This window comes from Chanodichthys erythropterus, chromosome 12 (assembly GCF_024489055.1).
Source record: "Chanodichthys erythropterus isolate Z2021 chromosome 12, ASM2448905v1, whole genome shotgun sequence".
NCBI classification, from domain to species: Eukaryota; Metazoa; Chordata; class Actinopteri; order Cypriniformes; family Xenocyprididae; genus Chanodichthys; species Chanodichthys erythropterus.
Window position 1 is genome coordinate 26,531,732 of NC_090232.1, and position 22,623 is coordinate 26,554,354.

A 22,623-nucleotide genomic window follows, 5' to 3' on the forward strand; every position below is an offset into this window, starting at 1 on the left:
TATGATACGAACCATGTGTTTTGTGATCCATTGAACCACTAGTATATTCTGAGTCGTTGCACATACCCCCTTGGTTTCAATGGCAATAATTAATACATTATGAATAGGCGAAGTACCTCCTTTATGTCTCTCATGTCAAGTTTCTTTGACTATTAAGCATATTCTGTTGAATTGTAATTTTTATGATGCTGCTAGATGTTTTAAATGTTTTATATAAATACATAAAATTTATGGATGATATTGACCTTTGTGTTTGCCATGTAAATAACCATGATGCTAACATTGCGTAAAAACTTAATAAACAAACAAACAAACAATACATATACATTATGGCTAAATTCTCCCAGTGCCTGTGGTTATGAGACAAAATTAGTTCCTTCCACTCAGTAAACTGAAGCAGGATAGTTGATGATGTGTCAATGTGTCAACTATTTTATTATTAGACACTTATCAATATCAGAATAATTTGGCATAACCAATATGCCAAAATATTTCATAAACAAATACACAAAAGTGTGAGGAATGTGTAGAACTTTTGTGTAGAACTAGTTGGGAACACTTGATATTTGATATTCAACAGTGACTGCATAAACACTATTGTATGCGAACTGAACCAAGTCCCTTTAAGACAAGTCATTTCACTCGGCGGCCATCTTTGAAACGCCTCTCGGGCATCCTGGGCATCCATGCAGCTCCTATCTCTTTGAATGGGGAAACATCAAATTCTCCAAAGCTTTCGATTAAATTTCATATTTGAAATCACCAATGAATTCTGACAACAACTGTCTCTTTTTTATATATACATATATATATATATTTATTATTATTATTATTATTATTATTATTATTATTATTATTATTATTATTATTATTTTATATATATATATAGATATATTTATATATATATATGTATATATATATATATATATATATATATATTTATTTAATTATTTTATATATAATATTTTTTATATATTTTTTTATTATATATATATATATATATATATATATATATATATATATATATATATATATATATATATATATATATTTTTTAGGCTGGATCAAGCCAATAGGCAGACCTAAATGTGCGTCTCTTGCGCCTCGGAGGCGCGTGTCTGACTGTTTCTATAGAAACCAGTGCTTCTAACAGCCGCCGCAGTGACGCGATGACTTAACCAGTCGGCGATTGGCTCTTATTTTGAAGGCGAGACTTATTCCGCCCTATTGCGTGTTACAGTTTCTCCCATTCAAAACAATACGAGTGACATGTCTTGTGTTATTCTATAGTCTTTGACTGAACTGAGCTGGGTGATGACATCACTGTTTACTCCAGTGCTGATATAGATAAATTAACTAAATTAATAACTATTGATTCTTATATCGGAATTAATCAATACTGAATTTACTTAAGATGCATACTGACACCATTTTCTTTAAGATCTCCTGTGCAGCCAAAATGATATACCAGTTATCACTGTAAAGCTGCTTTGACAGAATCTGCATTGTAAAAAGCGCTATATAAATAAAGGTGACTTGACTTGACTTGACTAAAAGTTAAAATTCTGTCATCATTCACTTTTCATTCATTGCAAACTCATCCATGTTTACCATATTTGATGTGCACTATGTATGCATGTTTGTTTACAAACATTTGTAAATAAAAGCCTAAATGTGATCTGTGTATCATGCAAAAATAACTGTCTCTTCTGAAGACTTGCATAAGCTGCTTGATACATATGGATCTATAATATGTAATGATTGAACTACAATGTTAATATTTTAGATGAAGTATAGAATGTGACATTCATCACAGTGCACAGTGTGACATCAGCTACCCATTTATGCTGTCACTTGCACTATTATATAAGTGCTCTTTTCTCTTTTTCCTCTATTTTTATACTGTAATTTTCTGTTTTTCATTCTTCTAAATTTCATCACAGCCTGGACTCAAACCTGCATCATCTGAATGAGCAGGACTGCTCAATGTGTCTGGAGCATGTGTGCTGACCTCTATGCCATGACTCTGATTTTTTGAAGACCTTTTCAATGGTTTACTTACTTTTTCCTTTCTTCCATCAGACATTGTTGGAGACAACCACCAATCTGCTGAACTCTGATCTTCACTGGTCTCTGTCACATCTCCGTAAGGCAGTCAGTAAAGGGCTTCACCCAAGACAGGACCACTGCAACATCTGCTTACAGCAGTACAAAAGACGTCAGGAGAGTGAGGAGGAGATCATTATCTTCAGGTACACACACACATACAGTGGGGAACATAATTATTTGATCCCCTGCTGATTTTGTAAGTTTGCCCACTTGAATGAAATGAAGGGTCTATAATTTTATGGTACATTTATTTTAATGGAAAAAGTCAGAATATCAACAAAAAAATCCAGGAATAAACATATAAAGTAAAGGGTGTAAATTGACTTGCATTTTAGTGAGTCAAATAAGTATTTGATCCCCTACCAACCAGCAAGAATTCTGGCTCCCACAGATAGGTAAGAAAATACTCCAAATGTCATCTTGTTATTTGTATAAAAGAAACCAGTCCACATAATCTATATCTTCCATTTCAAGCCATATCACCCTGTAGCCCAAGACTGGTTGCCCACTGAAGCTAAGCAAGGCTGAGCCTGGTTAGTACCTGGATGGGAGACCTCCTGGGAAAACTAGGTTGCTGCTGGAAGAGGTGTTAGTGAGGCCAGCAGGGGGTGCTCACCCTGTGGTCTGTGTGGGTCCTAACTCCCCAGTATAGTGATGGGGACACTATACTGTCAAAAAGCACCGTCCTTCGGATGAGACTTTGAACCGAGGTCCTAACTCTCTGTGGTCGTTAAAAATCCCAGGATGTCCTTCGAAAAGAGTAGGGGTGTAACCCCGACATCCTGGCCCAATTTGCCCATTGGCCTCTGTCCATCATGGCCTCCTAATCATCCCCATATACTGATTGGCTTCATCACTCTGTCTCCTGTCCACCAATAAGCTGGTGTGTGGTGGGCGTTCTGGCGCAATATGGCTGCCGTCGCATCATCCAGGTGGATGCTGCACATTGGTGGTGGTTGATGAGATTCCCCCTTCGATATGTAAAGCGCTTTGAGTGCCCAGAAAAGCGCTATATAAATGTAAGGAATTATTTTTATTCTTTATTATAAACATGCCACCACCATGAGCAAGAACAAAGAGCTGCCAAAGGATGTCAGGGACAAGATTGTAGACCTGCACAAGGCTGGAATGGGCTACAAGACCATCACTAAGAAGCTTGTTGAGAGGGAGACAACTGTTGGTGCGATTATTCGGAAAAGGAAGATTACAAAATAACCATCAATTGCCCTCTGTCTGGTGCTCCATGCAAGATCTCGCCTCATGGGGTAAAGATGTTCCTGAGAAAGGTGAGGGATCAGCCCAGAACTTCACAGGAGGAGCTTGTTAATGATTTCAAGGCAGTTGGGACAACATTCACCAAGCAAACCATTGGTAACACACTATGCCACGATGGATTGAAATCCTGCAGTACCCGCAAAGTCCCCCTGCTCAAGAAGGCACATGTGCAGGCCCATTTGAACATCTAAATGATTCAGAGAAGGCTTGGGAGTAAGTGCTGTGGTCACATGAGACCAAAATTGAGCTCTTTGGCATCAACTCGACTTGCTGTGTTTGGAAGGGAGAGAAATGCTGACTATGACCCCAAGAACATCAACCTCGAGCATGGAGGTGGAAACATTATGCTTTGGGGCTGTTTCTCTGCTATGGGTACATGTTGACTTCACCACATTGACGGGCCGATGGACGGGGTCCACATAGTGTAAAATTTTGGATAAGAACCTCCTTCCCTCAGCCAGAACACTGAAGATGGGTCACGGATGGGTCTACCAGCATGACAATGACCCAAAATATACCACCAAGGCAACAAAGGAGTGGCTTAAGAAGCAGCACATTAAGGTCATGGAGCAGCCTAGCCAGTCTCCAGACCTTAATCCTATAGAAAATCTGTGGAGTGAGCTGAAACTTTGAGATGTCAAGAAACCTTAAGGATTTACTGAGGATCTGTAAAGAGGAGTGGATCAAAATCCCTCCTGAGATGTGTGCAAACCTGGTGAACTCCAAGAACCAGACCAACCTCTATGCTTGCCAACAAGAGTTTCTCTACCTATTTTTTTCTCTAAAAAACATTTTAACATTTTGATTACATTTTATATGCTGTAATTATTACATAAAAAATTACTGCTGTCACAATATTTTCACTACACATTTTTTATGGCCAAAAGAATTCATGAATTTGTGAAGAATTTATAAAATTGAATGATATTATCACATTATTTCTAGAAATTCTGGAAAAAAAAATACTGTCAAATTCATCTTTCATTTTAAAAAGCGTGTCTCGCTTTTGTTATTTTGTGTAGCAGTAGTAGCTACATACTGCGTCTTATTATTTTTTCTATTTTATGTCGGACGGCAACCAACTTTAAGGTGCAGCAACTTTTTGATGCTTAGGCCTGGCCACTGGTATTCATTTAGCAGCTGAGATTTGCCTACACTGGATGTGAGCATTGCCTCAAAAGCAAATAGAAGCCATTATAATCATTGACACTATCTTCACTGGATACAGTATACAGATACACATTCAGTTTCTGACATACTCCACACACTTGAGCCTGTCAACAACAGGACAAATGGAAGAGTGAAAGAATGTTCGCTATGACGCATCTTGTGTACACAGCTCGTCTGTGTCTCTGTACAGACATCAGAAGGATACCATCATTGGATGATTTATTTTAATGACGTCCTGGATCACGTTGGAGGATTATGTTTGTTCAGAGCATTTGACTGCAGATTTGTTCAAAATCTATAGTAAAGTAGCTATAGTAAAGGAGTTTTAAAAACTATAGTAAAAATATTTGTCGTGTTTGTGCTCATGCCTTATTTATGTCAAATTTTTCTAGCCTAAGCAAGCTGTTGTAACAATCTGCCCAAACTTACTACACAAACAGACCAATAATATCATCATTCTAAACTCTTATTTCATGTGTAGCTGTGGGCACCTGTACCACTGCCAGTGTCTTCAGCGTAAAGAGGCAGGTGTTTTGAACGAGAGGCAGTACTCATGGAGCTGCTACAAATGCACGTCCAACCAGGGCTCGCGGCCAGCGGACAGACCCAGCGCAGAAAACTCCCGAACACGCTCTGCTTCTCTGGCACAGGTCAGTCAGACAGTCACGTTTCCTAGTCAGTCTTCACCCAATTATGATTCTATTGCATTTCACTCACCCTCATGTCCTTCCAATGGCATTTTTTTCTATAGAAAACAATAAATGAATTTGTAACCCCTTAACTATCATATCCCTCAAACAAAGTCTTACAGAAAGCTCAGTTTTTGAGATATCAACCTAAAATTTTAGCTTTGATTTTTTTGCAGTTTGAATAAAACTATGTAATATGTATTTTATATAAATTATAAGAAATCATATTTTTACAATTGACATTTTCCTAAACTAAAACTTCAATAACTTTTTTTTTCCACTTCTAAAATAATCTGCCAAGTGTCCTCTTTATAAGGAGACCAAACATAAGTCTATGCTCAAAAGTATTCAAGATTTAAAACAATTTAAGTTGGGGTCTGTTCCCCAAAAATGGGAGTGACCGTTAAGGGGTTAAAGAACCATCATACTGTATAGTATGTTGGTTCATACAGTTCATACAGCCCACATCAGTCAAGACCCCCCCCCCCCCCAAAAAAAATCCATGTCTGAATCCATATGATCTTAAGCCATACGAGAACTTTGTGTGCATAAGAGACAGTAAAGTTATTTAGTGAAAATCTTCTCCAAAGCACAACATTTTATTTTGGATGTTTTTTTTATGTTTGTTTGGTTTTTTTTTTAAATCTACGAGCTGATAAAGAAATATGGTTTTGAAACAACATGTTGGTGAGTAAGTAATTACTCTGATTGTTTTGGGTGAACTATTTCTTCAACACTCCATTTGATCTGTTTGTTCATTTGAACTGTTTGTTCATGTCTTTTTTTATTTCTCAGTGTACAGTATCTCTCAACCTATCAGGAGCCCATTATAATAATATCAGCATAGAACAACCTTTCTTTAAGTTTGAAGAAGGGTCTTTTCATTCAGTTCAATCATGTTTCAATTCATCATTGTATCTTTCTGTCATACACTCTTTAGGACTACAGCGAGTTCACATCCAAGGTGATATGATTTTTAAGTACTTTTATATGCATACAGGGTGTATGTATATTCCACGCTAATTGGATCTCTCTTATGTGGCTGTGGTGTATGTAAATGGTATGCAAATGGGTTTCTCAGCATGCACCTGTATTAGTCGTAACCACAGGAGGCTGATGGCTGCAGGCAAAAAAGAGAGCTATGCTAGTATCCCTAATCACAGAGGTGTTGCCACGGTGATTCTTTTGGAAGTAAAATAAACAAAAAAAATCATGCCCAACTGGTGTGATTAGAGTATTAGCACAACTGCAAAAACAAGCCAACTCTGGACCCTGGACACATGTTGATTGATTCTTCACTGCACCTCAACAAAAGACTGGTATATTTCTGTAAAATGAAAACAGAAATGTTAGTGTAAGTTAAAAGCGCAGGATTACTTGGTCAATGATATGATAATGTTAATGTTAATAATAATAATAATAATACTACATTAAAAATGCAATTCAGACATGCAATGACTGAATGCACCTCTTCTATGATTAAAATTACTATTATTAATTAATTAATTAATTAATAATATCAGAAGAATGTAAACAATTTCAGAATAACATTCTTGAAAAGAAGACTTTATTAAGTAGTTTATCATGGCATAATCTTCTGTTTTATTTCATGTGTGGCGCAACACGTCTAAAGCATATAGAATCCATTATAATCAGTGATGCTGTCTACACTGGATGCGGCCCAGCACGACAAATTCCTGACAGCCCCAACTGATGCCCTGTTCTATTTCTGACGTACTTCAAGAACTTGTGCTACTAACATGAAGAACAAAAGGATTTGCAATGGTCGCTTGTTGCGACGCAACAATTGTTGTGTCCGGTGTAAACCCTGTGTTAGAATAATATATATATATATATATATATATATATTTTTTTTTTTTTTTTTTTACTGTTGGTTAATATTTGAAAAATGTTTGTCTGGAAAATCAAAGTCATATGGTGCGACCAACATGCAGACACATGGAGAAAAAAAAAATAAAAGCATAAAACAACAAATGATATCATAGATAAGACCCTTGCAGACCCTCATGAAATGATTATTTCACCTTTTTATGACAAAATGAAGGTAGTGGGGGTAGTTATTACTACAAATCTGTATTTGAGCGTATGTATCTGTCTGTATCTCTACACTACTTTTGTCATATTCTGTCAACCATATTTCAACTGCTATCTCATGTGTTTCAGACCAAAGTGACATCTGCTCATCGTGGGAATGTGGCAGAGGCTCATGGGAGAAAGGTAAATGAGTGGAATTACATTTGACTACATTTGATTAAAGATGATTAAATTGTATGTGAGGTCAAATAAATGTGCTGTTTTTCAATGTTTTATATTTGTATTGTCAGCTCATTTAGCCTCAAAATTAATTACAGTTTAATTGAGTTTAGATTTTAGATATAGTTTTTAACTCTTTCCCTGCCAGCATTTAAAAAAGAACAAAAAAGAACAAAAAGTTGCCAGCCAGCATCAGTATTTTGACCATTTTAACAAAATTTTTATGGCCCTCCAGAATATTTTGTTGTATGAATATCTGAACATAGAATATATCAAAAGAAAGAACAGAGCCTCTGCTTTTAAACAAAAAAAAACAATTACAAAATAAAACATTTTATTTGAGCTTCATGCATTGTTTTTTTATCAACACTTGGATGTGGGTAAGTTTCAAAAAATACAAACCATAAAAGCAAAAAGCTGTGAAAATCGTGTTTTTGTCAAAGACTACGCCTGGATCAGATTCAGAACAATGATAAAAACATAAATGAAGAAGATTGAGTCCATTAACACCCCCAAAGTTTACACAGTCATTACCTCTTCATGGGTACAACATTTCATTTGGTAATGCTTGGCAGTTTTTGATTTATGTGCTGTTTAATGTTTGATGATTGCGTTAGCTTACGTAAGCTGATTTCAGCTTCTTCACTTATATTTGGATCCAGAGATTATGTACTATTTCAGAAGATGCATAATAGCGCCCCCCACTATAAAACAGTGAAAATGAATTGTCCGAAAATTCTATTAATGGGAGTGAAGCGTTGTGTCATAAATGACAGAAAATTCTGTCAGTGGTGGGGAAAGAGTTATTACACGTTATTGAGAGGTATTACAACTTTACAATAAACTCGTGTTGAGTTGCATTTTCTTTTTTCTATAACTGACAAAATTCAGCACTTTTAGAGGTTCACCTTTCCTCTACTTCAGCTAGATGGAGAATTATAGCTCTCTTCCACTTTGCCTTTTGTGTGTTCATTCATCCATGAAACGTAAATGGCTTTTTCCCTGCTGGTTCAAAGCAAATTAGCTTGCTTATGATTGCATTACACTCGCTCCCTTCTTTCATGCTTTTGTTTACTGGCAGGAATGGAGAGATGAAACTGAAGTCCTGCCCAGCTGTCTGTCTGTCTCTTTATTTCTGTCTCTCTCATCCACATTTCCATCTCTCATTTCTTTCTCTCTCTCTCTCTCTCTCTCTCTCTCTCTCTCTCTCTCTCTCTCTCTCTCTCTCTCTCCATTGAGCATTCATTGCTTGTCGGTCAAGTGACTTGGCATTTTATGCAATGTGACAGAGAGCCTTAAAGACAAGACAGGAAGTGACATGAACCTTTTGACCTATTCCTCTTCTCCAGCACCCTTTCGTGCTCTCACTTCTCCAATAAACCCTCAGCCATTAGCATCACTAAGCACTCTGTTATCTGTAACAGGCGAAATTCAACACTTTTCTTCACTTCTAAGGTTTCAGGAACCTGCTAACAAACAGAATTATACCTGTGGAGACTTTCGCGTTAATTAACATGTAATGCTTTAGAACTCCTGCATGCTAATGATAACAAGGCTGACAGTATGACACACAGTAACTGCTTTTTTTTTTCTTCTTTTCATCTTTGAATGCAGTCCTACTGCAGCAGAAACTGCTTTTTAAATGCAGAGCGACACATTTAAATGCAAGACTTTACTCATACCTCATAAATTTCATACATAAAAATATATATTTAGATACAAAAAAGTAATCAAATGAGTTGCATGATATGCAGTTGAATTATTTTTTTAATCAATTTATTTGCAGAGAAATGTCCCCAAATAAAGATAATTCGAAGATATTTTGTGACAGACAAAACAGTGCCTTTTAGAAGTCACCATATTCTTTGTTTTATATCTGTATTATTGAACCTACAGTAAGCCTTTCATTATAAAAAGCAGCCCACAGCAATGCTTTCAGCCTGGTTTGTCAATCTGTCCAAGGCAGACTCTGCCCTTTTTTAAATTTTTTTGTTAGGTCATTAGCAGTACTTTTGTAAGACTTTGTCTAAAGCCAAAAAGTAGTCGAATTTTGAATAACATGTCTCAGACCCTCAGTCTGTTCCAGTTTGTTGTACTCATTGATAATGCTTTTGAATTCCAACCCGGTCTCATGAAAAGTCATTATAATTTGTACATGATGGCAAAATCATATGAGTTGGGTCCTACAAAAATGTACAACCGAAATCTAAACCTAACCCTAAAGCTTAACCATTATTGTAATAGGAAAAAGGGTAGCTTTTCATATATCATGCATTTTCACCATCTCATACATTTTTTTTCACTGTTATGAAAAAAATCTTTATGTAAGGTTCTGATTTCATTTTCATGTTTAATTGCATATTTTTTCTTAAAATCAAACTATATTAAAACCCAGGTTCTTTGGAAAAACATTCCTGTGGCAACATTTCTGCAAAACTGCATTATGTTGCTTTATGCGCATTTCACAGATTTTCAAAGTGAAATTGTATAGCGAGTGGCTTATTCAATTTTCTCAAAAACAGCTGGCAACATTTTTTTTACATTGGTTGTTGTATGTATTGCATCAGTCCAGAAATGAAAGGTCCGGTGATTATTGCTAAAAGGTTAATGCACTATCACATTTAAAAATAACAAACCACCTATACAACATACCTACAAGCAGTCATGCCATTGCTTGTTCTTTTTTTTTTTTTTTTTTGAGTATGTATCAAGTGTGTTTTAAGGTTCTATTATAGTATTGTGGAAGGAACTGCAAAAAAATAAGTCTTTATTAACTAATAACCATCCCTGTAATCAAATTTTGTGTGAAAAAGAATAAAAGTTTAAAAGTGTGTTTCACTGCCAGTGATCTTTTCAACTGGAAACTGCAGTGAATTGTATGTATGTATAGTATTTTTGAAGTTTTTCAAAAATGTAGGTAGAGACACATTTTTCCAATGAGCCTATGTTGCTAAATTAATGAGTAAAATTGATCACCCTAATCAAATATATAGTTAAAACTCATGAAACCCTTCTGAACAGCTGATTGGTTCACTTAAAGCCAATTGGTCGCCCAATCATTCTGTTTGTTCTATGTACGTAACCTATTTATTCCTGTCTTCAAATCGAATCAGTTCATTGCAGTTCGCCATAGGATTTCGCTAGCCCTCCACCTTCCCCAGTACAACCTACCTAGATCTGCTTGGGGGTTCTCCATATGTTCCTTGCTGCAGCCTGAATTCAATTCACTGTTTTCATGTGCATTTTTAGATACATCCTCACTCATCCAGCAGCAATGTAGCAAATCAAGTCTGCCAAGACCAGTACATTCCATGCTTATTAATAAATGCAGGTTAAATTCATTCCGAAAGTTGTCACAATTGAAGTTTAGTATAGCCAAGAAAGAACTTTTTTTAAAGCTTCCTTGACCCTTAAATGCAGTGTTTTCTTACTTTTATTGCATGTTGGTGGTACCTGTAAATGAAAAGCAGGTGTGTTTGTTTGTCATTGATGGAAACATGATGCTGAGGGTCTCAACTCTCTGTTATTGTACACTTACTATTTTTGTTGTTTTTTCTGATGCTGTTCTTTTGCTACAAGAGACTGTTTAATCTCAACAAAGTACATGCTACTTCAGGTCTAGAAGATGCTCAGCCTAAGTGTCATGAGAAGAAATAAAACAGATCTTTTAGAAGTAGGTTAGACATTCTTTAAATGATTTCAACACCTTGTCTTGTCTTGGCTCCTCCTGATGTCTCAAGGCGCAGAAAAGTGGCCTTTTTATTTATTTATTTTTTTCTTTTCTAAGCAAAGAAAGCCATTGGCCCATCAAAAACTGTGTAATTGGTTTATTTAAATAAGTCTTGCGTAAATAACGGATTTAATGAACGCTTCACCAAATTATCCTACCTTTCCACAACACTGTCACGCAAAATCGACGTCCTCCAGCTCAGCGCCCCACGTACGGAGACAGCTGAAACAGCGTGACAATGTTCATCTCCTTTCTGCTGAAGGGTGGGCACAATAATTGCATTTATTCTTCTGCAGTGACAGTAGTATTTGTCCTTTGTGCCACTCAAAACAGACTCTGATTATATATAGAGGCCAGTGAGGTAAAGTGAGGATACTTGATTTTTTTTTTTTTTTTTTTTTTTTTTTTTTCTGGAACATTCTGTTGAAAACACTCTTTTCTGGGTGGAGTTTGGCATATCTTTAGGGTGTATGCTTGCCTTCATGCCTTTGGGACTAGAGAAGACATTGAAGGATGACAGAGACTGAGAGGTTTTGGATCACTGGAGGCTGATTTCAGCCAAAACAAGTGATGAAATGATTCTGATTAGTGTGAAGGACACTGGAATGTGTCTTTAAATGTGTCACTATGTAAGATGTGCCTGTCTGTCATTTTAGCATCTTAACCACAGATTGCTGCTCTAAATATGGTCCGATTATGATTAAATATGGATTACTACAGATTAAATCATGTACAGTATCTCACAGAAGTGAGTACTATATCTTACTATATCTTAGTATCTTTTCATGTGACAACACTGAAGAAATGACACTTTGCTACAATGTAAAGTAGTGAGTGTACAGCTTGTATAACAGTGTAAATTTGCTGTCCCCTCAAAATAACACACAGCCATTAATGTCTAAACCGCTGGCCACAAAAGTGAGTAAACCCCTAAGTGAAAATGTCCAAATTGGGCCCAAAGGGTCAATATTTTGTGTGGCCACCATTATTTTCCAGCACTATCTTAACCCTCTTGGGCATGGAGTTCACCAGAGCTTCACAGGTTGCCTCTTGAGTCCTCTTCCACTCCTCCATGATGACATCACGGAGCTGGTGGATGTGGATGTTAGAGACCTTGCGCTCCTCCACCTTCCGTTTGAGGATGTTAGAGACCTTGCGCTCCTCCACCTTCCGTTTGAGGATGCCCCACGGATGCTCAATAGAGTTTAGGTCTGGAGACATGCTTGGCCAGTCCATAACCTTTACCCTCCGCTTCTTAAGCAAGGCAGTGGTCATCTTGGAGATGTGTTTGGGGTCGTTGTCATGTTGGAATACTGCCCTGTGGCCCAGTCTCCGAAGGGATGAGATCATGCTCTGCTTATTCACGGTTCCCTCAATGAACTGTAGCTCCCCATGCTCCCCACTCCCACCACCATGCTTGGCTGTAGGCAAGACACACTTGTCTTTGTACTCCTCACCTTGTTGTCGCCACACACGCTTGACACCATCTGAACCAAATAAGTTTATCTTGGTCTCATCAAACCACAGGACATGATTCCAGTAATTCATGTCCTTAGTCTGCTTGTCTTCAGCAAACTGTTTGCGGGCTTTCTTGTGCATCATATTTAGAAGAGGCTTCCTTCTGGGACGACAGCCATGCAGACCAATTTGATGCAGTGTGCGGCGTAAGGTCTGAGCACTGACAGGCTAATTGGGCCCAATATGGAGATTTTCACTTAGGGGTGTACTCACTTTTGTGGCCAATGGTTTAGACATTAATGGCTGTGTGCTGAGTTATTTTGAGGGGACAGCAAATGTATACGGTTATACAAGCTGTACACTCACTACTTTACATTGTAGCATTGAAGCGTCATTTCTTCAGTGTTGTCACATGAAAAGATATAATAAAATATTTACAAAAATGTGAAGAGTGTACTCACTTCTGTGAGATACTGTATATTTCCCATGTAAATTCTTACAATATTTGACCACATAAACAATTAATTGGCAAGCAAACTCAGCGTCAAAGTATTTCACTACTTTTTTTCTTCCTGCTTGATATTGCTATCTTTTGATGTCATTTTTTTAAATGTCACATCCATCAGGCTTTAATCACTTGTCTTCCCCACATCTTAGGCTTGTTTATGAAAATGTCACATTTGATGCGATTAGCACTCCTCCTCTGATTCTTGAATGGTTTATTTAGAAGTTGTGCAGTTTGCTATTTATCAAGTCCATATCTGGCAGCAGGGTTTGCCCCTTCATATTTCATATTGACATTCTGATGTTTTTATATTTGTTGCTGATGTATTTTAAGCAAAATGTTATTCTTAATTGCTTTTAGGATTATCTGTGACCATTCTAAAGTGGTTCAGCTGGAGAATGTGACTTGTGTCAGGGCTGTTATGGTTCTGTGAGTGCGTTGATCTGTTGGCCTGGTGTGTTTTTCTCTCTGCAGATGTTGACTGAAGCCACTCTGGATGCCCAACAGACACAGGCCTGGGATCAGTTCCGCACTCTCTACAGAGGACCATCTAGGGTATGACTCAAATGCATCTTTTCTTTCCATTCTCGCTCTTTATATACAGTTGTGCTCAAATGTGTATATTCCACTTGCAGAATGTCTTTTTTTTATAGCATTTTAGTAGTCATGAAATATAATTTCAGTCTTGATGAAGCTATTTGACACACATGCACTACCATTCAAAGAGATTCAAGAGATTTTTTTTTTTTTTTTTAATTTTCTTAAAAAGACGTCTCTTATACTCAAGGCTGCATTTAATTGATTAAAAATGCAGTAAAAACTGTAATATTGTGAAATGTTCTTCCAATTTAAAATAATTGTTTTCTATTTTTATACATTTTAAAATTCACTTATAATGTACTCTAATGATGGTAATTGTTAGCATTATTACTCCAGACTTCAGTGTCACATAATCCTTCAGAAATCATTCTGATATGCAGATTTTTTTGTATTATCAATGTTGAAAGTAGTTATAATGCATACAATTTTTTAAACCTTTTTTAAGGATTCTTTGATGAATAGGAAGTTTAAAAAAAAAAGAAATAAAAAAACATTTATTTGAAATAGAAATTTTGTGTAACATAATAAAAGTCTTTAAAGGGTTAGTTCACCCAAAAATGAAAATTATGTTGTTTATTACTCAACCTCATGTCGTTCCACGCCCGTAAGACCTTCGTTCATCCACAGAACACAAATTAAGATATTTTTGATGAAATTTTGATGGCTCAGTGAGGCCTCCATTGCCAGCAAGATAATTAACACTTTCAGATGTCCAAAAAGGTACTAAAAACATATTTAAAACAGTTATTGTAACTACAGTGGTTCAACCTTAATATTATAAAGCGACAAGAATACATTTTGTGTACCAAAAAAACAAAATAATGACTTTTCAACAATATCTAGTAATGGCCGATTTCAAAACACTGCTTAATGAAGCTTCTCGGCTTTACCAATCTTTTCAGATCAGTGATTCGGAGCGCCTATCAAACTGCCAAAGTCATGTGAACTATTGAAATTTTGAAACACTTATGACATAATGAAGCCTCATTTACTGAATTCATGAGACTGTGCCGCTCCGAACCACTGATTCGAAACAAAAGATTTGGAAAGCTTCGAAGCTTCATGAAACAGTGTTTTGAAATCGGCCATTACTATTTATTGTTGAAAAGGTGTTATTTTGGTTTTTTTGGCGCAAAAAAAAAAGGATTCTTGTTACTTTATAATATTAAGGTTGTATATCGTGGTGGCAATAAAGCCCTCACTGAGTCATCAGATTTCATCAAAAATATCTTAATTTGTCTTCTGAAGATGAACAAAGGTCTTACGGGTGTGGAACGACATGAAGGTGAGTAATTAATGACAGAATTTTCATTTTTGGGTGAGCTAACCCTTTGTCACTTTTCATCTATTTAATGCATCCTTGAAAAACAAAAATATTAAATTCTTTCAAAAAGACATGTTACTGTCACCAAACTTTTAAAATGGTAGTATATCCCACAAAGCAATATATCTTTATTTATAAACAATGTCCTTTTAAATGCAAACACCTTTGGTTATTATCTAGTGTTGCCACCTCGAGCATCAATGACTGATTGCAACCTTCTGTGATAGTAGTGCATAAGTCCCTGGTTTGTCCTGAGCATCGAAGTTGCCCACTGGTCTTGAAAAAAGTCCCCAGGTACTTTAAGTTCTTGCATGCTGTTCAAGTTACTCCCCACAGTTGCTCAGTGATGTTGAGATCCAGCTTGAGGACAATTAAAGGACTCTATTACAAAAGGCTGCAAGCAGTCATTTATACTCAATGAGGCAGTATACTAAGAACCAAGACAAATTATTTTCATCATTTTATTTATATTTAATATATTTATCCTGTTGAATTAAATCAAGTACTCCATAAACAAATAAATAATAAATAAATGAAGCAAGATCCGGTTTTCATGATCTTATTTTATAAAAATGCTGAACATCTTACAGATACTCTAAGGGATATGTAAACTGTTGAACTGCTATGTTGCAGATTTCAGAGATTTTTAGTGTAGTCTTGGTCTTCATTTGAGAATACATGTGTCAGTGTCTTACAAGATTATTGCATAACAGCAGAGTGTTACGCAATACAATGTGTGTGTATGTATGTGTTGCCTTTGTGTACTTACTGGAGTCATTGAGTCTTACTGTTGAAGGGTCAGCACTTATCAGACAGAAAATATGAATGACTTCATGTAAGTGTTTCATTTGAGCTGCTCAGTGTTAAAGACAGCTGTGCACATACAGTATACTTATGTATGTGTGTGTATGGGTAGTTGGAAGACCATTCTCCTCCCTCTTAGCTTTGTATTTATGTATACTTTTTCCAGATTAGAGAGCTGTAGTATTGAACCCTGTTCATACCTTTATTTCCACTCATAGCTCTCTATCCATCACATACACACAGATGCAATCAAATATTTCTCACCCACATGTACACACCCACATACACTCAACAGAATCAAATGAAGGCTTATGTTGACTAAGTGCCGCTGGCTATATCCAAGTTGCCTTAGTGTCATATTGCATTTTTTTTAAATGTGCCCTTGATTAATAGGGACCACATTGCCCCCCATTTACGCCCGGTATCAATATTTGATTACTCTGATCAGATAACACTTGACCGCATTAAAAGTCAGCCATAAATGTACTCAAGACGCATTATGATTTTATTGTGATTGGATCGCCGAAACTGCATTTGGAGGTGGTCTGACATGGATTGTGACACATTTAAATATGGTTTTGCTATCTATTTTCAAGTAACTCTAAATAAAAATTTATTTGACTTTGATGGATTAAGTCGTTAAAGGGTTAGTTCACCCAAAAATAAAAATTGTTATTTATTACTCACTCTCATGACGTTCTGCCACCTTAATTCATCTTCAAAACACAAATTAAGATATTTTTGATAAAATCCAATGGCACAGTGAGACCTGCATTGCCAGCAATGTCACCAACCTCTCAAGATCCATAAAGGTACTCAAAACATATTTAAATCAGTTCATGTGAGTACAGTGGTTCTACCTTAATATTATAAAGCAACGAGAATACTTTTTGTGTGCTAAAAAAAAAAAAAAACATGACTTTTCAACAATATCTAGTGATGGCTGATTTCAAAACACTTCTTCAAACTGAACAACTGATTTGAAACAAAAGATTCATAATCTGATCTGATTTCATCAGAATCTGATTGGTTGATCAACGTTCTAAGGTGTGCAATTATTTTCAGGGAAACGCACAACTAAAGAAGTTCTAGCAGTTATTGACTGCATTACAGTTCCATATCATTTCACCAAATGTTTTCAGTTATTTCAAAAGGTCTTTACAGCCTATAACAGCAAAAGAAACAAAACCCACAACGACACGACCAAGCAAATAAATATAGTAAGTGCATTAATAACTGTATCAGCGGTATTGTTCTGCTATCAAGGCTCAAGACTCCGTTACTAGTTCTGGAATTATGTTTTGGAATTAGCAACGGAGGCTTGGGATCAGATGCGTAAGAAATTAGTCCCACACACAAGAGTGTTTTCAATGGCCTGTCGTCAATTATTCCTTACATATCTAAAGAAATTTTCACAGAGTCAGATTCATCTTTAACTTAAGTTTGTGTTTTCTTTTCTTTTTCTTTTTTCTTTTTTGCCCATGAATCTTACTCCAAATGCAAGTGTGGGGGAAAAAAAGAGAGAACTTTTACTGTAACTCATAAATGTCCAAAATACATTTTTACACAATCCAAAAAACTCCCACACTGGTGAGCTGACTTTTTACGGGTGCAGGTTGAGTATCACGCTTTTGCCTGTTAGCTTCTTCATCATGATTTTGTGTGGCAAGTCAAGTCACCTTTATTTATATAGAACTTTATACAATACAGATTGTTCAAAACAGCTTTACAGTGATAGACAGGAAAATAATGATTATTGATGCAAACAGAATTAAATTCTGCTATAAATCAGCTCTAAAAAAGACAATGTCATTATTCAGCTCAACTCAATTCAATGTTAATTTAAATGAGACAATAGTGTCATCATTCAAATTGGGTCAGTTCAATGTTAATTCAATTCAGTTCAATAACAGTGTTGATGATGCAAAATTCATCAATTATAAAACAAAGCCGAATCAGCTATAAAGAAACTCTGCAGAAAACAGTGCTCTTATCATCCAGCTCAATTCAGTTCAAGTTCTGTTCTCATCCATTAGTGACAGTGCAGTCATATGGAAGTAAATTAATGCCAAATGTTTTTGAAATAAAAAGTTTGTTTAATTGCACTGATTGCTTGTTGAATTGCACTAAAAAAATGCATTACATTAGCTGTGCTTGCGTTTAGATGCATTGTATTTTTAAGGCTTGCACTTTTATGGGCTGAAATTCAACATGGTCGTATATTTAAGCTGTGAATATTTCAATTCAAAATATTTCATACACATTTTCATTATTAAAAATTCAATAATTTATATTCACCTTTCAGATTTAATTTCCAAAATATTCATTCTGTTTAAAAATACAACCTATAAAATTCGACTAGCAATTTTCGGTCCATTTTATTTCGCTTCACAAATTCGCCTCTACAAATTCAGTGGTTCAGTGGTTCAAATTCAGCAGAAAATTTAAAATTATGCACATCTCTCAGACAGTGCTGGGAAACAGTCTCTCAGAGAGCATGTGCATATGCTGAAATGAGTTGTTTTTCACTGCTAATTGCACTTAAATGGTTTAAAACCAATTGTTTCAACCGGCTAATAGTGTCTACCAGTATATCACCCACCCCTATCTATTGTGCTTAATACACTAACAACGAGCACGTCTCTAATTCGCAATCGCCTTCTGAGAGAGGCAGGTTTCATGCGTGCACTTTGGCAGTGTGCCAGTCAGCACGCTGCACCGAGTTCCTTTTCGGGATATATTCCGCTTATAACTCTTAGCATCAAGCACGTCCCGCTCTTTAATTCTCATTCATGCATTTCATCACTCTGAAGTGTCAGCAGTGCAATATATTTACATACTACGATATATACGATATAGCAAAATCCGATAGACATTTTATTTCGTGGTAACAATATATATCGTCATATCGCACAGCCACGTTAACAAATACAACTCTTGATTTTAATAATGTATTAGTAAATGTTGAAATTAACATTAACAAAAACTAATAAATGCCATATGCAGTTCATTAAAGTGTTACCATTTATTTTAATAAACATGAAAAATCTAAAATCATACATGAGACTTAGATGAACACTTTACAGTTGGTTTTGTGACTAAGTCAATTTCTTTAAAGGGCATCTATAATGCCAAATTCAATTTTGCATGGTGTTTGGACATAAATGTGTGTTGGCAGTGTGTGTACACAGCCACCCTATAATTATAAAAATCCAACCACTCCTTTTTTTTTTTTTAAATCCCCATAAACCATAAGCAGTGTCTCAGAACAAGCCGTTTCCAGATCCCTGGCACTGTGACGTCACATTAGCCACAGGCCCCGCCCATGACTGTTGACAGACACTGCTGTTTTAACATAGAACTGCCCTGAGCGAGTTCACAGTGAGTTGTACAGTCCGCCATTGCTGCACTGATGAGAATGTCTCCCAAGCATTTTAGGTGTTCTGTAGCTGGACGGATTAATCCAGATACGTATTCCATATTTCACACCGGACTGCTTAGTGAAGAATGTCAATACAAAGGGACAATACAAAACATACAGTCTCCAGAGTGATACTGGATATGGCAGTAATAAAGGTGAGAGCACTTTATTACAGTTCATCGGAGTTGATTTACGGATATTAAGTTTAACAGTTTATTAAGCACCACCCGAAAAGGCATATAGTCTTTATATATTTTACTGTTAGTTGTAACGAGTGTTTCTGTGTACTTCGCTGTGTATGTTGATGATAATGCAAGGGAGAGAGAGAGTTTATGGATAATATTTTAATGCACACCTGCACTGTGATTTAAGCTCTTTTCTAGAGTAAAGACAGACGCTTCATAGTTTGTGCGAAGTACAATAAACGTTATAAATCTCATCAGTAAACTGGCTTGTACTAATATAGTGGATAAAAACAAGGAGACAATATAAGTTATAACTGTAATTGAACTAAACTATACCTGTTCTATCTCCATGCAGCATATATTCGCAGTTTATGTCATTATAATGCGTCCTGACTGAATCCTGACAGGGGAGAATGAGCTCTTGAAGCTACGCCCTCTTAGGAAGAGCGCAACAGCTCATTTGCATTTAAGGGGCACACACTGAAACGGCGCGTTTTTGCTCAACCCCAAAAATTGGCAATTTTAATGTTATAAAAAATGATCTGTGGGGTATTTTGAGCTACAACTTCACACACACACACTCTGGGGACATCAGAGACTTATTTTACATCTTGTAAATGGGGGCATAATAGGTCCCCTTTAAATGCAATTGAACAATGATATTGTTGTCGTAACTTTAGAGACGGTCCCTAAATTTGTGAATATCAAACATTCAACATTAAACCAACTTTATGCCAGTATCTGCTTTCTTGGAGCCTATATAGTATAACCTACATCACAAATGAGGTGGAAGTTTGGTCTTTTATATCACTGTACTAGTCCATTAAGCTATGTTAAGCGTTTTAAGTCCCGACGGCAGGGGAATCCAATGATGTATGAGGGAAATCCTTGTAGTACAACACAGTGCCTAAACAACAGAGAGAAATATATGTCTACATCAGATTTAACGTTTGATCTGTACATCAGTATTGGGGAATAATGTTATAATCTCACTCACTGTAGAGAAAGCTGCTTACATGTAGCCTGCACAAGGTAACCGTTAAGACACTGAATTAAACATAAATGCAGCTTTTGTGTCTTTATCAGCTTTTTTGCATTTTTTAGTGGTCTTGATAATCATCACACATTCAATTACCGCTTGCTCTATTTCTGCAAATCCGTTTTAATGAATGAATGACCTGTTTCTAACTGTTGCTTTGGTCTTCGTCAACATGCCTTAGCCTGCTGGTGAGGTCGACTAACAGCAGATGGAAAATGCATCAGTACTCTACTGCTTTTCCTGCAGTTCCCGGATGTGAAATGTTGATTTTTTTTGCCAAATTTGAACCACTGAATTTGTTGAAGCGAATTTGTGAAGCGAAATAAAATGGACCGAAAATTGCTAGTCGAATTTTATGGGTTGTATTTTTAAAAAGAATGAATATTTTGGAAGGGAAATCTGGAAGGTGAATATAAATTATTTAATTTTTAATAATGAAAATGTGTGTGAAATATTTTGAATTGAAATATTCACAGCTTAAATATACGCCCATGTTGAATTTCAGCCCATAAAAATGCAAGCCTTAAAAATACAATGCATCAAAATGCAAGCAGAGTTAATGTAATGCATTTTTTTGTTTTGTTTTCAATTAGTGCAATTCAACAAGCTTTTTATCTCAAAAACATTTGGCATTAATTTACTTCCATACTGTCAAAACTATAAAATTACTGAATATCAAGTGTAGTAGCTACACACTGCTTCTGCCTATACTATGTTAGTGTCAACCAGAGTTTCCAACCAGCACTGGTTTTATTTATTATGTGTAGTACTCCCATCAGTGTATATATATATATATATATATATATATATATATATATATATATATATATATATATATATATATATATATATATATATATGTGTGTGTGTGTGTGTGTGTGTGTGTGTGTGTGTGTGTGTGTAGGTGTGTGTAGGTGTGTGTGTGTGTGTGTGTGTGTGTGTGTGTGTGTGTGTGTGTGTGTGTGTGTGTGTGTGTGTGTGTGTGTGTGTGTGTGTGTGTGTGTGTGTGTGTGTGTGTGTGTGTGTGTATCACAATTATTGTCAAAACGGATATTGCAAAACCCTCATATCAATGTTTTTAAAAATTCAGATAATGTGACCTTTTGCATTTTGCACATGCAAGAGCAGTCAGATCTTTGTCTGTACCTATCAAGGGAACCATTGTGGCCTACTGAAGACTCCTGTTGCTGTTGATGCTCTTGTCTCGTTAAATATCATATCATATACCAATCAGCCTCAACAAATCCATTTAGTTTGATCATCTTTGACCCTAATCCTCTGAACAACTAGGAAGTCACTGCGATAATCCAGTATCACCCTAACACACTCTCAATCTTAACATCTGTCCTCAGCCTTGGAGTCGAAGTAGATAAACATCCTGAAAGAGATAGAGAGACAGAGAGGCCATTAGTTATCAGAACCATCGGTCCATGCCATTTCTGTGTGTGTCAACTCTATGTGCTGTCATTATTTTCCTCTCTCTATGTTAGACATCGCACTCTCGTTATTAAGGATCAAACTACTCTAGGCTTGACGTTCATGCCAAAGTGAGCTTCAGAGAGATGAACAAACAAACTCATGTGCACAGTGATAGTGTGTATGTGTGGATGGTGCATTTAATGCAAAGTATTCACACCTTAAAAGCTCCCTCACATCTCTTTCTATGGCTGCTCTTCCGTGGATGGTTCCCAGTTCTAGTTATTAATAATTGTTCCATCTTTTCTATATAATATTTACAATACCTTTCAAACGTTTAGAGCAGGGATGGACAACTTCAGTCCTGGAGGGCCACTGCCCAGCAGAGTTTAGCTCCAACCCTAATCAAACACACCTGAACCAGTTAATCAAGGTCTTTAGATTAGTAGAAAGTTATAGGCAAGTGAGTTTTTATCAGGGATGGAGATAAACTCTGCAGGACACTGGCTCTCCAGGACCGGAGTTGCCCATCCCTGGTTTAGAGTCATTAAGGTATTTTAATGTTTTTGAAAGAATGATCTTTTATGCTTGCCAAGGCTGCATTTATTTGATCTAAAATACAGT

General features: G+C 36.2%; 1 protein-coding gene across 1 annotated transcript in view; it reads left to right on the plus strand.

Annotated features, from left to right (window-relative positions):
* Positions 1-22,623, plus strand: part of vps8 (VPS8 subunit of CORVET complex) — a 142,663-nt gene that overhangs the window by 107,434 nt on the left and 12,606 nt on the right. The window contains exons 41-44 of the mRNA XM_067404337.1: positions 2,083-2,252; positions 5,036-5,204; positions 7,428-7,481; positions 13,685-13,765. Coding sequence (XP_067260438.1) covers positions 2,083-2,252; positions 5,036-5,204; positions 7,428-7,481; positions 13,685-13,765 — 474 coding nt within the window. The remainder of the gene's footprint in view (positions 1-2,082; positions 2,253-5,035; positions 5,205-7,427; positions 7,482-13,684; positions 13,766-22,623) is intronic.